Source organism: Macaca fascicularis, chromosome 9 (genome assembly GCF_037993035.2).
Source record: "Macaca fascicularis isolate 582-1 chromosome 9, T2T-MFA8v1.1".
Classification (NCBI taxonomy): domain Eukaryota; kingdom Metazoa; phylum Chordata; class Mammalia; order Primates; family Cercopithecidae; genus Macaca; species Macaca fascicularis.
The window spans coordinates 27,650,852-27,663,864 of record NC_088383.1 but is presented as its reverse complement, the minus strand read 5'-3'; the positions used below and the strand labels follow the sequence as shown (position 1 = coordinate 27,663,864).

General features: G+C 44.9%; 1 protein-coding gene across 1 annotated transcript; it reads left to right on the top strand.

The window, feature by feature from the left end:
• Positions 1 to 3,407: 3,407 nt before the first annotated feature.
• On the top strand, positions 3,408 to 12,428 carry LOC102136015 (amyloid beta A4 precursor protein-binding family B member 1-interacting protein-like). Its single transcript, XM_015455670.3, has 3 exons — positions 3,408 to 8,424; positions 9,389 to 9,492; positions 12,006 to 12,428. The coding sequence occupies exons 1-3, from the start codon at positions 8,388 to 8,390 to the stop codon at positions 12,405 to 12,407; spliced, it is 543 nt and encodes a 180-aa protein (XP_015311156.2). The 5' UTR covers positions 3,408 to 8,387; the 3' UTR covers positions 12,408 to 12,428.
• The last annotated feature ends 585 nt before the right edge of the window (positions 12,429 to 13,013 follow it).

The window sequence follows — 13,013 nt, the reverse complement described above, 5'->3', positions numbered from 1 at the left end:
TTGTAGAGTCAGGGTCTCACTGTGTTGCCCAGGCTGGTCTCAAACCTTGGCCTCAAGTGATTCACCCCTCTTGGCCTCCCACTTTGTTGGGATGACAGACAAGAACCACCACACCTGGCCTTGGGAGCTGCTCCTGCTTGGTGTGTTCTGGCTGGTCTTCTGCGCAGCTGTCAGTAAGATGCTCCTGCAGCACAGTTCCAAATCTTTCCGCACAAATTCAGTGGATGCTGTGATTTTTTACATGGAATAGCCCCTTTATTTATTGCAGAGAAGTTGGACAATTCACACTTAGTAACATACGGCCTAGCAAATTTCATTTCTTGATCAATACACCTGTTAAAAGGTGATGCTTGTGGTCTAAATATGCAGATTCCTCATCATCCCCAAGGAAAAGGGAACCACTGCAAGGCAACCTGGGAGGGAGTTTAGGATTGTTCTGAGGCAGTGCAAGCCATTGAAATTCACACACGAGGGGGTAGAAAAGAGAATCACTTGTTCTGATCCCTCCATGTTCTGGGTATAACTGGGTCCTCCTTAAATTGCACCATTTTTGGTGTCAGAGAAAACTGGATTTGAATCCCAGGTCCATCGCTCTTTATAATGTGATGATGAATGTGTTTTTAAGTTGTCTGAGCCTCAGTTTGCTCATCTATAGAAGATGTGATTGTTATGAGGCTTCCATAAGGTAAGTGTGTAAATACCATGGCAAAATGTTTGTCATTTAAAAGAGAGGGTTATTGTGAGGCTTCTATACGGTAAGTGTGTAAAAGTCTGGACACAATGTCTACAGTTTTGTAAGTTTTCAACATGTGGACAAGGAGGACTTTCTTTCATTTGTTTTAGACCATTAATTTTTAGACCAAGTTTATAAAATTTGGTACACTCATATTTCTTAGACAATCAAACCAATGATCAGAAAGACTAAATAAATCACCACAGTCACAAAGCAGTTCACAATGCATTCACTGGGTAATTTCTAGTTAACAGTAGTAATGACGATCACATTGAAAATCTTGTATTTTTTGTGGTTTGCTCTTACATCAGCCTCTTGCTTTGTTGAAAGCATAGATTCTAAGCTGCTCTATGAAAGTGATTATTAGAAAAATGTGATATACCTAGTGTGTAAATTTTGGAAAATTTCTTCTATTAGTCTCATTAATTTGAACATGTGTGTCATTTTCAAAAATATAAATCAAATATATGTGGATGGGATATGTATGTGTACATATGAAATATAACTTGATATTAGAGAGTAGGCTTACCTCATGGCTATGTTTTTTTTTTGTGAAAGCACCTGCAGAAATGTCTCTTATTTCTAGTTCATAAATGTTTCAGAGATTATGGGGAAAAGGGGGTTCTGTGAATCCCAGACACTGCATGAGGCAGATTGGGTTTCAGTAATTTTAGCATCATTCATCGTAAGGTGATGATCCCTAGGAATTTCTTCACGGTGAGAAACCTGAAAGGTCCCAGCAGGCAGCAGTGAATGAAAGGTGGGGCGGGGCCGCTGGCAGGGCGGGGCCTTGTGAGCTGTGTGCCTGTCCTTTCAAGTTCCAAGTGTGTGGGGAGGCATGCAGGGGATTCTGGACCTGATTGTTTCCTAGAACCTGGATGCGTTCTGGTTGGCAGGGCAACTGACCTTCACTTGGTGGTCTTCAGCGGGTGCCCTCACTTTTTGCCTTCAGTTAGTGCCCTCAGTTCGTTCCCTCCGTTGTTTCTCTTCACTTCGTGGTCTTCAGTTGTTGGGCAGTGGTGGAAGGAGGATGAATCCGTTTGTGCTCTCTCCTTCCCCAGTCACAGCTCTCAGGCTTGTTGCCTCCAGGCCCTTCTAAAATAAACCAGACAGGTTGGCAGGGTTTTTTTTTTTTTTGCAGACAAGCCAGCTCAGGGTACAGGGGTAACACGGGGTACCAGATGCTAGTGCAGTGCAACCCCATGGCCTAGGGCTGCCTGTGCAAGCCATGCTTTTGGAAGGAAGAGGCGATAGGTGTTGAGCCCTGCAGCCTTGGGGACAAACGAAGACCCAAGCTACCCCAGAAGAGCAGGGGTGCCACATGGAGACCACACTGAACTGTCGCATGTGCACCAAAGCCAGCCCCAGTCAGGACTGGCACAAGGGTTCTGCAGAGCCAGCCTGTGTCTCTGACATCTACGAGGGTGCAGGGTGCAGACAGTGAAGGCACAGCTTGCGATAAACAGGACCAGAGGGACATGCTGTCCCCCAATGTCCTCCGCAAGGGGGCCACCTCAGGGTGTGGTGGGTGATGTCGTACTGCACCTCTGGGATCCATGAGGTGGAGGTGGCTGCAGCGACGGACTCCACCACTTTGGAGTCAGCCCAATCGAATTTGGGAGCCAGCGAGGGACCTGACAACAGGACCACATTGGCCACCAGAAGACATCCAAAGGTAGGGAGGCAACAGATACTGCTTAAGTTCAGAAGATCCTCTGGCCATTGCTGGCCCAAGGTTCCCCCAGAGACATCCAAAGCCTCAGTTTTCTCATCTATAAAAGACGTGATTGTTTTGAGGTTTTCATAAGGTAAGTGTGTAAAAACCATGGCAAAATTTTTGTAATTTAAAAGAGAGCGTTTCTTTCAGGCTTCTATAAGGTAAGTGTGTAAAAATCTGGACACAATACCTATAATTTTTTAAGTGTTCAGTATATGGAGAAGGAGGATTATTTTTTCTCATCTAATTTTCAGAGGAAGTTTATAAAATTGTTGATAGTCATATTTCTTAAACAATCTAACCAGTGATCAGAAAGAATAAATAGATAACCGAGGTCACAAAGCAGTTCACAATGCGTTCACTGGGTAATTTCTAGTTAAAAGTGGCAATGATTTCCACATTGAAAACTTTGTATTATGTTGTGGTTTTCTCTTACATAATCCTCTTGGTGTTTTGAAACCACAGATTCTAAGTTGCACTATCAAAGTGATCATTAGAAAAATGTGATTTACTCAGTGTGTAAATGTTTGAAAATTTCTTCCGTTAGTCTTTTTAATTTGATTGAACATATTTGTTATTTTCAAAAACGGAAATTGAATATATATGAATTGGATTTATATGTGCATATATGAAATACGACTTGACATTATAGAGTAGGCTTAGCTCATGGCAACGTTTTTTTCTGAAAGCACCCGCAGAAATCTCTCTTCTTTCTAGTTTGTAAATGTTTCAGAGATTATGGGGGAAGGGGATTCTATGAATCCCAGACACTGCATGAGGCAGATTTGGTTTCAGTGATTTTAACATTGTTCATTGTAAGGGATGATCCCTAGGAACTTCTTCACAGTGAGAAACCGGAAAGGTCCCAGCAGCCAGCAATGAATGAAAGGTGGGGCGGGGCCACTGGCAGGGCGGGGCCTTGTGAGCCATGTGCCTGTGCTCTCAAGTTCCAAGTTTGTGAGGATGCCTGCAGGGGATTCTGGACCTGATTGTTTCCTCTGAACCAGGATGCGTTCTGGTTGGCAGGGCAACTGGCCTTCACTTGGTGGCCTTCAGTGGGTGCCCTCATTGGTTTCCTTCGGTTTGTGTCCTCAGTTGGTTCCCTCAGCTGGTGGTCTTCAGTTGTTGGGCAGTGGTGGAAGGAAGATGAATCCGTTTGTGCTCTCTCCTCCCCCAAGTCACAGCTCTCAGGTTTATTGCATCCAAGCCCTTCTAAAATAAACCGGACAGGTTGGCAGGGTTTTTTAGCAGACAAGTCAGGTCATGCTATGGGGCTGACACGGAGTGAGGACTGCTAGCGTATTGCTGCCCCATGGCCCAGGGCTGCCCGTGGCAGCAATGCTTTTGCCAGGAAGAGGCGAGAGGTGTTCAGCTCTGCAGAACTGGGGGCAAGTGAAGGCCCAAGCTGCCTGAGAAGAGCAGAGTTTACCCCATGGGGTCCACACTGAACTGTCGCATATGCACCAAAGCCAGCCCTAATCAGGGCTGGGACAAGCATTCTGCTGAGCCAGCCTGTGGCTCTGACGTCTACTAGCATGCAGACAGCGAAGACGCAGGCCGCGATATACAGGAGCAGAGGCGCCCGGAACACGCTGTTCCCCAATGCCAGCTGCAAGCCAGGCTATCTCAGCGTGCGGTGGGTGAAGCCGTCCTGCAGCTCTGAGATCCATGAAGTGGAGGTGGTAGTAGCGCAGGACTCCACTGCTTTGGAGGCTGCCCAATCGAATTTGGGAGCCAGCGAGGGTCCTGACAGCAGCACATTGGCCACCAGAAGACACCGAAAGGTAGGGAGGCGACGGATACTGTTTAAATTCAGGAGCTCCTCTGGCCATTGCTGGCGCGAGTTTCCCCACAGGCATCCAAAGCCTCAGTTTTCTCATCTATAAAAGATGTGATTGTTATGAGGCTTCCATAAGGTAAATGTATGAAAACCATGGCAAAAATGTTTGTAATTTAAAAGAAAGGCTTTCTATGAGGCTTCTATAAGGTAAGTGTGTAAAAATCTGGATACAATACCTATAATTTAGGTCACTGTAACCTCTGCCCTCTGGGTTCAAGCAATTCTTCTGCCTTAACCTCCGGAGTATCTGGTATTAGAGGCATGTGCCATCAGGCCCAACTAATTTTATTCTTTTTAGGAGAGACAGGGTTTCACCATTTTGGTTGGGCTGGTCTCAAACTCCTGGCCTCAGGTGATCTGCTCACCTTGGTTTCCCTAAGTACTGGGATTACAGGCTTGAGCCACCATCCCCGGCCAAAACTTTGGTTTCTTGATCAACAATCCTGTTTCTAAGGAGATGCTTGTGGTCTAAATATGCAGATTCCCAGTCATTTCCAAGAAGAAGGGAAGGACTGCAAGGCAACCTGGGAGGAAGTTTAGGATTTTTCTGAGGCCATGAAAGCCATCGAAATTCATACATAAGATGGTAGAGAAAGGGAATCCACATGTCTTGATCCTTCCATGTACTGGGTATATCTTGGTCTTCATTAAGTTTGCACCACCTTTGGCATCAGAGACAACTGGATTTGAATCCAAGTTCCAACACTCATTAGGATGTGATCGTGAATGTGTTTTTAACTCCTCTGAGCCTCAGTTTGCTTATCTATAAAAGATGGGATTCTTATGAGGCTTCCGGAAGGTAAATGAGTAAAAATTTGTGTGGGCAAAATGCCTGTAATTTAAAAGATAGGATTGTTATGAGGCTTCGATAAGGTAAGTGTGTAAAAACCTAGACACAATGCCTGTAATTTTGTAAGTGTTCAATGTATAGAGAAGGATTATTTTTCTCTCATTTAATTTTCAGAGCAAGTTTATAAAATGGTGTTACTCATATTTTTAAGATAATGAAAGCAAGGATCACAAAGATAAATGAGTCACCATAGTCACAGAGCAGTTTACAATACATTTAGTGGGTAATTGCCAGCTAAAAGTAGCAATGATGATCACATTTAAAATCTTGTATTATGTGGTGCTTTTCTCTTACATAAGCCTCTTTTTTTGTTCAAGGCATAGATTCTAAGTTGCTGTATCAAAATGATCACTAGAAAACTGTGCTATACTTTGTCTATAATTTTTAGAAAGTGTATTCTATTACTCTTGTTAATTTGATTGAATATGTGTGTTATTTTCAAAAAATGTAAATGGAATATGTGTGGATTGAATATATATGTGTATATATATGTGAAATATGATTTGACATTATAGCGTAGGTGTAGCTCATGGCAATGTGTTTTTCTGAAAGCACCTGCAGAAATCTGTCATTTTTCTAGTTTGTAAAAATCTCAGAGGTTATGGGGGAAAGAGGGTTTTTTGAATCCCAGACAGTACATGAGGCAGATTTGGTTTCAGTAATTTTAGCATCATTCATTGTAAGGTGATGATCCCTAGGAACTTCATCACAGTGAGCAACCTGAAAGTTTCTAGCAGCCAGCAATGCATGAAAGGTGGGGGAGGTCCACTGGCAGGGTGGGGCCTTGTGAGCCTGGTGCTTGAGCTCTCAATTCCAAGCTAGGGGGACACATGCAAAGGATTCTGGGCCTGATTGTTTCCTCTAACCAGTATGTGGTCTGGTTGGCAGGGCAACTGGCCTTCAGTGGGTGCCCTCATTGGTTGCCTTTGGTTAGTGCCCTCAGTTGGTACCCTCAGTTGTTTCTCTTTAGTTGGTGGTCCTAGTTGGTGGTCTTCAGTTGTTGGGCAGTCGTGGCAGGAGGATGAATCCGTTTGTGCTCTCTTCTCCCCTAGTAACAGGTCTCAGGTGTGTTGCATTCAGGCCGTTCTAAAATAAACCGGAGAGGTTGGCAGGTATTTTTTAGCAGACAAGTCAGCTCAGGGTACGGATGCGGGCTGCTAGTGCAATACTGCTCCATGGCCCAGGGCTGCCCGTGGCAGTGATGCTTTTGCCAGGAAGAGGCAATAGGTGTTCACCTATGCAGACTCGGGAGCAAGCCAAGGCCCATGCTGCCCGAGAACAGCAGGGGTGTCCCACGTGGTCCACACTGAACTTTCGAATATTCACCAAAGCCAGACCCAATCAGGGCTGGCACAAGGGTTCTCAACAGCCAGCTTCTGACTCTGACATCTACGAGTGTCCAGACAGCAAAGACGCAGGCCGCGACATACAGGAGCAGAGGTGCCTAGAACACACTGTCGCCCAATGCCAGCCATAAGCAGGGCTATCTTAGGGTGCGATGGGTGAAACCGTCCTGCATCTCAGAGATCCACAAGGTGGAGGTAGCAGTAGCGCCAACTCCACTGCTTTGGAGCCTGCCCAGGAGAAGTTGGGAGCCAGCAAGGGTCCTGACAGCAGCACATTGGCCACCAGAAGACACCCAAAGGTAGGGAAGTGGCAGATACTGCTTAATTTCAGGAGTTCCTTTGGCCGTTGCTGACCCAAGGTTCCCCCAGAGGCATCCACAGCCTGGGGCTCCTTCCTCCTGCCTGGCGTTTGCTTTCCTATGCCCAGGCCCCAAGCAGGAGGACTGGCTCTGCCTGGAGTCCTCACCCCTTCTTCTTTCCCTGCTGTGTCCAACCGGTTTCTTACTTTCCCACTACATACCCCAATGCCCAGTTCTGTTTCCTCTTCTTCTTCCCCCAGGCTGGCTGAAAACTAAGTTTCAAAATACAAAATATATGCTAGAGATTTCATTGCTGTAGACGAAATGTCTGACAGCTTTTCTGTTTAAACTCTGATTGTTCTCTTCATTTCTTTAAACGTTAGAATAATTAAGTCTCATCATAGACGTGCTTTTGTAACTTGAAAGTATGACAGTAAATTTGCACAATTTAAAATTTCTTCTAAATTTTTCTTTTCATAAATGTTTGGCAAACAGGTAGTATTTAGTTACTTGAGTAACTCCTTTAGTGGTGATTTGTGAGATTTTGGTGCACCAATCACCCAAGCAGTACACACGGAATCCAATTTGTAGTCTCTTAACTTTCTCCCCCTTCCCACCATTTCCCCCTGAGTATCATCCTTGTATTTGAGACTGAGTCTCATTGTGTCACCAAGGCTGGAATGCTGTGTCACGATGTCAGCTCGCTGCAACCCTTGGTTCCCAAGTTCATGTGATCCTCCTGCTTCAGCTTCCCGAGTGGCAGGGATTAGAGGTGTGGGTCACGATGCCTGACTAAATTTTTTAATTGTTTTTTTTGTTGGTTTGTTTTTGTTTTGTTTTGTTTTTTTGAGACAGAGTCTCACTCTGTCACCCAGGCTGGAGTGCAATGGCGCGATCTTGGCTCACTGCAAGCTCTGCCTCCCGGGTTCACACCATTCCCATGCCTCAGCCTCCCAAGTCGCTGGGACTACAGGTGTCCGCCACCTCGCCCGGCTAATTTTGTGTATTTTTAGTAGAGACGGGGTTTCATCCCAGGATGATCTCGATCTCCTGACCTTGTGATCTGCCTGCCTTGGCCTCCCAAAGTGCTGGGATTACAGGTGTGAGCCACCATGCCCGGCCAATTTTTTGTATTTTTAGCAGTTAGTGGATTTCACCAAATTGGCCAGTCTGTTCTTGAACTCCTGACCTCAAGTGATCCACCTGCCTTGGCCTCCCCTAGGGCTGGGAATACAGGAATGAGCCAGCAGAACCCAGCCAACGTTCCCCACCCACTTTTTTTTTTCTTATGTCCTGAAGTCATTCTTTGAGTTGTCATGTAAATTAATGGGTTACTCAAATTACTGGAAAACTAGTTGAAGAAATAAGCAGGCAGTTTGTGAATATTAGACAGAACGGTGGTGCCGAGCATGGCTAAAGCATCTCTGCATTCACAGGGAGAGGAGCGGAAGACCTTCTGGTGTGGGCTGGGCTGCAATTCACTTGCAGGAGAAACAGCCCGGGTGTGGAGAGGTGGCCATCCTTGGCGGGATCCTTTCTGAAGAGCCGAGAAATCAACACAGAGCTTCTTCTATCTGATTCTCTAACAACTGCAGACCTTCCATGAGTCAAGCTTTGTGTCAAAAGGACAAATTAAAAGGCAAGAAAATAAAATCTTAATACCAGGACTTTTGGGGAAAACAAAACAAACAAAAACTCACATCTAATTCCAGATTATTTCAGGGACCCGCACATTTTGTCCAAATCTGTGTCTGTTGTTTCTGTGTCCAATGTACTCTTTGTTGTTGTTGTTATTGTTGTTTATCTGTTTTTCGTTTTTGTTGTTGTTGTTGTTGAGACTGAGTCTCACCCTGTCACCAGGCTGGAGAGCAGTAGTGTGATCTCGGGTCACTGCAAGCTCCGCCTCCCAGGTTCACACCATTCTCCTGCCTCAGCCTCCCGAGCAGCTGGGACCACAGGCACCCACCACCACCCCCGGCTAATTTTTGTATTTTTAGTAGAGACGGGGTTCCCCATGTTGGCCAGAATGGTCTCAATCTCTTGACCTCGTGATCTGCTCGCCCTCGGCCTCCTGAAGTGCAGGGATTACAGGCCTGAGCCATCGCGCCCAGCCCAATATACTCTTTGTCGAAGACAATGTTCGAAAGTTGTTCCTATACTCAGCATGGTATGAAACTAGATAAATACATTTTAGGGAAATCAACAATACAATTTTTTTGAAAGAAAATTGGTTTTCAAGGTTTATTCTTCAATTATCAAAAGGTTTTCAAAAGTAAAACATACTATTCCTCTCCACGATCCCAGTTAATCCAGACCCTCCTCGGTGAGCTTTATCAAATACCGCACTCATCTTCCTGAATCTTCTGCTGAATCTCCTATACAGTTTTGTCACAGAACCTCAGATTTTTCGTAAGGTTTTGTGTACCATGCCATGCCTGTGATTTGCTTTCTTTGCTTTGTTTTTATTTTTTATTTTTGTAAGAAGTAGCCGGCAAGTATCTTTCTTTGCTTTAGAGATGTAAACTGCTTTTATTTTCAGATTAACTTTCAAGAATGTTGAAAATGCTTTGCTCACTCTTCTTTTCTCGCTTCCTCCCTCTCAGGACCTATAAAAGGCACCGCCCAGCCCAATGGACAGATGCCCCAGGCTGCACATTCTGTCAGTGCTGTTCTCCAAGAGGCCAAGACACACGCTGAAACATCCAAGGTAAAACCAGCAAGCAGCTGACATACATTCCGTCAGCCGTCCCCCAAAACCCATGTTCTCAACCATTCACATTGTTCCAATAACTGCTCTTTTAAAAAGAGAAAACAGGCTGGGTACGGTGGCTCACGCCTGTAATCCCAGCACTTTGGGAGGCCGAAGCAGGATAATTGCTTGAGCTCCGGAGTTCCAGACCAGCCTGGGCAACAGAACGAGGGCTCATCTCTACAAGAAATAAAAAAACTAGCCAGGCTTGGTGGCATGCACCTGTGGTCCTAGCTACTTGGGTAGCTGAGGTGTCTGAATGGCTTGAGCCTAGGATTTCAAGGCTGCAGTGAGCTGTGATCACACCACTGCACCCCAGCCTACATGATAAAGACCTTGTCTTAAAAAAAAGAAACAAATATAAAAGAGGGTTACACTAAAAATGTGCATTTTTTATTGTTCCCACTGATGTCCTACCTACATCCCCAGGGTGATGAAGGAGAAAATACGTTGTAAAATGATAGCCAATAGGGATGACATCCTCCATAACATTTTTTCAACCAAATAGATCAATGAAGATTCACTTAAATCTATCTTAAAATCATAGCTAATAATTATGATTTCGTTACTAATCTAGTTCAAAACCTCTCAGTTGACTGTATAAATCTGTTGAATATTTCTCATGTGTGATTCAAAACAACCCGAAATAACTGTGACAACAGCATGTCTCCCAGCTAGGAAAGGCAGGGTGCTTCACTTTAACAATTTTTCACTTCTTTCACCCCTTCATTTTGTCCATCGGCCAGTCATGAAAACAACTAAATCTTGGTATTTATTGAACTTCTTATAATTTTGACAACCACTGCAGGCCTGTAAAAGTTCTATTTCTTTAGTGTTTTCATTATCTTCTCAAGCCTGACAATCTCTTCATGCAATGCACTTTCAGCTATTATTATTTTCATTATTTCTATAATGCCAATCGAAGGAAAGCATTTAAAAATGCTGAAAAAAATAAAAGAATCCCAGAATAGAAATCACTTAACTATATGTGAACACCAATTCCCAAGCTGCCTGTTCAGAGATTTTTTAAAAAGGAAAATGTACATCGCCAGTTAATTAGCTTATCATGCTAAGTAAATAAACTAAAATAGAAACTAAATCAGAAGGCACTGTTAGAAAAAAAAAACTTCCAAATTTAATTTTCAGTGTCAAGAGGCTATTAAGCAGAGGAAGAAATAAACTGGAACCCTGATGAAATGTCAATTGGAATGATAATTATCACTAAAACAGAGGGATTCAATCCAGCTGCCTGGGGACGTTTCATTATATACACCCAAATTATCCTTATCTATTCGAGTATTGGTGGAGGAAGGGCTATACCTCTATTAGACTTCAGCCACATTTGGCGCTCTGGTTTCTACCAATAGCACGCTGGTGATTTTTCTTTTCAGAACTCATATATGTATCTCATTTGATCTCATCACAACCTGAGACACATGTCATAATAGAGGCTACTGGGCTCATTTTATACCCGGTGAACCAGCCAACTTTCATGCAGTTGAGAAAAGGTAAACTGTCTGGGTGAGGTGGCTCACACCTGTAATTCCAGCACTTTGGGAGGCCAAGGTAGATAGATCACTTGAGCCCAGGAGTTGGAGACAAGTCTGAGCAACATGGCAAAAAACCATCTCTACAACAAATACAAAAATTAACTGGGCATGGTGGCACATGCTTTCATCCCAGCTACTCAGGAGGCTGAGGCATGAGGATCATTGAGCCCTAGAGGCAGAAGTTGCAGTGAGTCAAGCTTGCGCCACTGCACTCCAGCCTGGGTGACACAGCGAGATCCTGTCAAAAAAAAAAAAAAAAAAAACAAGGCGCAGTGGCTCATGCCTGTAATCCCAGCACTTTGGGAGGCAGAGGCAGGCAGATCATGAGGTCTGGGGTTCGAGACCAGTCTGACCAACATGATGAAACCTCATCTCTACTAAAAATACAATAATTAGCAGGACGTGGTGGCCAGCTCCTGTAGTCCCAGCTACTTGGGAGGCTGAGGCAGGAGAATCGCCTGAACCCAGGGGGTGGAGGTTGCAGTGAGCCAAGATGGCACCACTGCACTCCAGCCTGGGCAACAGAGCAAGACTCCGTCTCGATAATAATAATAATAATAATAATAATAAAGGCCATTGAAAGTCATTTCCCTATTCCAGAGCAAAGATGAGCTCATGAACAACCAGGGCTCTCAGTGACTGAGGGACGGAGGCTCCCCAGTGGGCAGACAGAGAGACTCACCTATCTATGGCATGGTCCTGTCCACTGGGGCTGTTTTGTCAAGAATAGAGAATGCTACCCAGGAGACTGAGGTGGGAGGGTTCGCTTGAGCTCAGGAGGTGGAGGCTGCAGTGGGCCCAGATTGTGCCATTGCACTCAGCCTGGGCGACAGAGTGAGACCCTGTGTCCATTAATTAATAACAATAAATTAAAATTTCAAAAATTTTAAAATAATGAATGCTGCTGTCACTGGGTTGCAGGATAGGAAGCCAGCCCTCAGGAACCACCAGGAGCCAGGAGCACCCCCGGCCCCACACGGCCCCAAGTCCAGCCTGCCCCCCGCTCTGGTGCATAGGTCCTGGGACACCATCTGCAGCCCTGTCACGCCCCCCAAGGCCAAGAGCACTGGCGGCGGGGGCTTCCCCGCCCCGCCCGACGACTTCCTGCCGCCACTGCCACCGCTGCCTCCATTGGACGACCCAGAGCTGCCGCCACCCCCGCTGCAGGATCCAGAGCTCCCGCCACCGCCCCTGGACTTCATGGAGCCGCCCGCCCGCCCCCGGACTTCGTGCCCGCTCCCCCAGCGGTCGTCAAGAGGCCTCCTATGCCCCACCCTCCCAACAGGCACGAAGCATCAATGTTCAGAACCAACAAATGAATAAAACAAATGAATAAATGTTAAACGTTCTTCCTACTGTATTTATACAAAGATTACGGGGCCAGTAGATCTGGAGGTCAACACTATAATTAAAAATAGCTTTCACCATCCCATGCCTTCTTAAGTCTTGGTGACCTTAGATTTTCATCTCTACCTCTGCGACCTTCAGAATTTTCAGGAAAATTGAGAGAGGAAAATGAGAAAACATGACAAGCAGAGCCTGTTCCCTTGCTCTGAGATTCCCGTCGCTTGATTGATTGGAGCCCTGGACACAAGCTGTTTTGGTTTTGCTTCTTTAATGCTTGAATAACAGTAATTTTAAAAAACAGTTATTCAGATAATTTTTGAATTCTCTGTTACTACAGCGCTGTAAGTATCCTGTAAATAAGAATGTAGGGGCAGGTAAAAGCAATCTTATTGATGTATATTTCAATCTGGAATATTTTCCCTCAGAGATACATTTAATGCCCAGTTTATCCTAGGCTCTTGTTACCTGTATCTCTTCTCTTTCAAATTGGCTTCTCATAGGCTAAAAGGCTATTTTCTTAAAACTAAGGAAGGTAATTAATGGTATGTTTTAATATCTGGGGAAGAGTAAGCTATAGATCAT

Coding starts and splice junctions, on each gene's coding strand:
- LOC102136015 (XM_015455670.3), top strand. CDS start 8,388: ATGAGTCAAGCTTTGTGTCAAAAGGACAAATTAAAAG. Junction 8,425..9,388: donor TCAAAAGGACAAATTAAAAG/GCAAGAAAATAA, acceptor CCTCCCTCTCAG/GACCTATAAAAGGCACCGCC. Junction 9,493..12,005: donor CACACGCTGAAACATCCAAG/GTAAAACCAGCA, acceptor ACTGGGTTGCAG/GATAGGAAGCCAGCCCTCAG.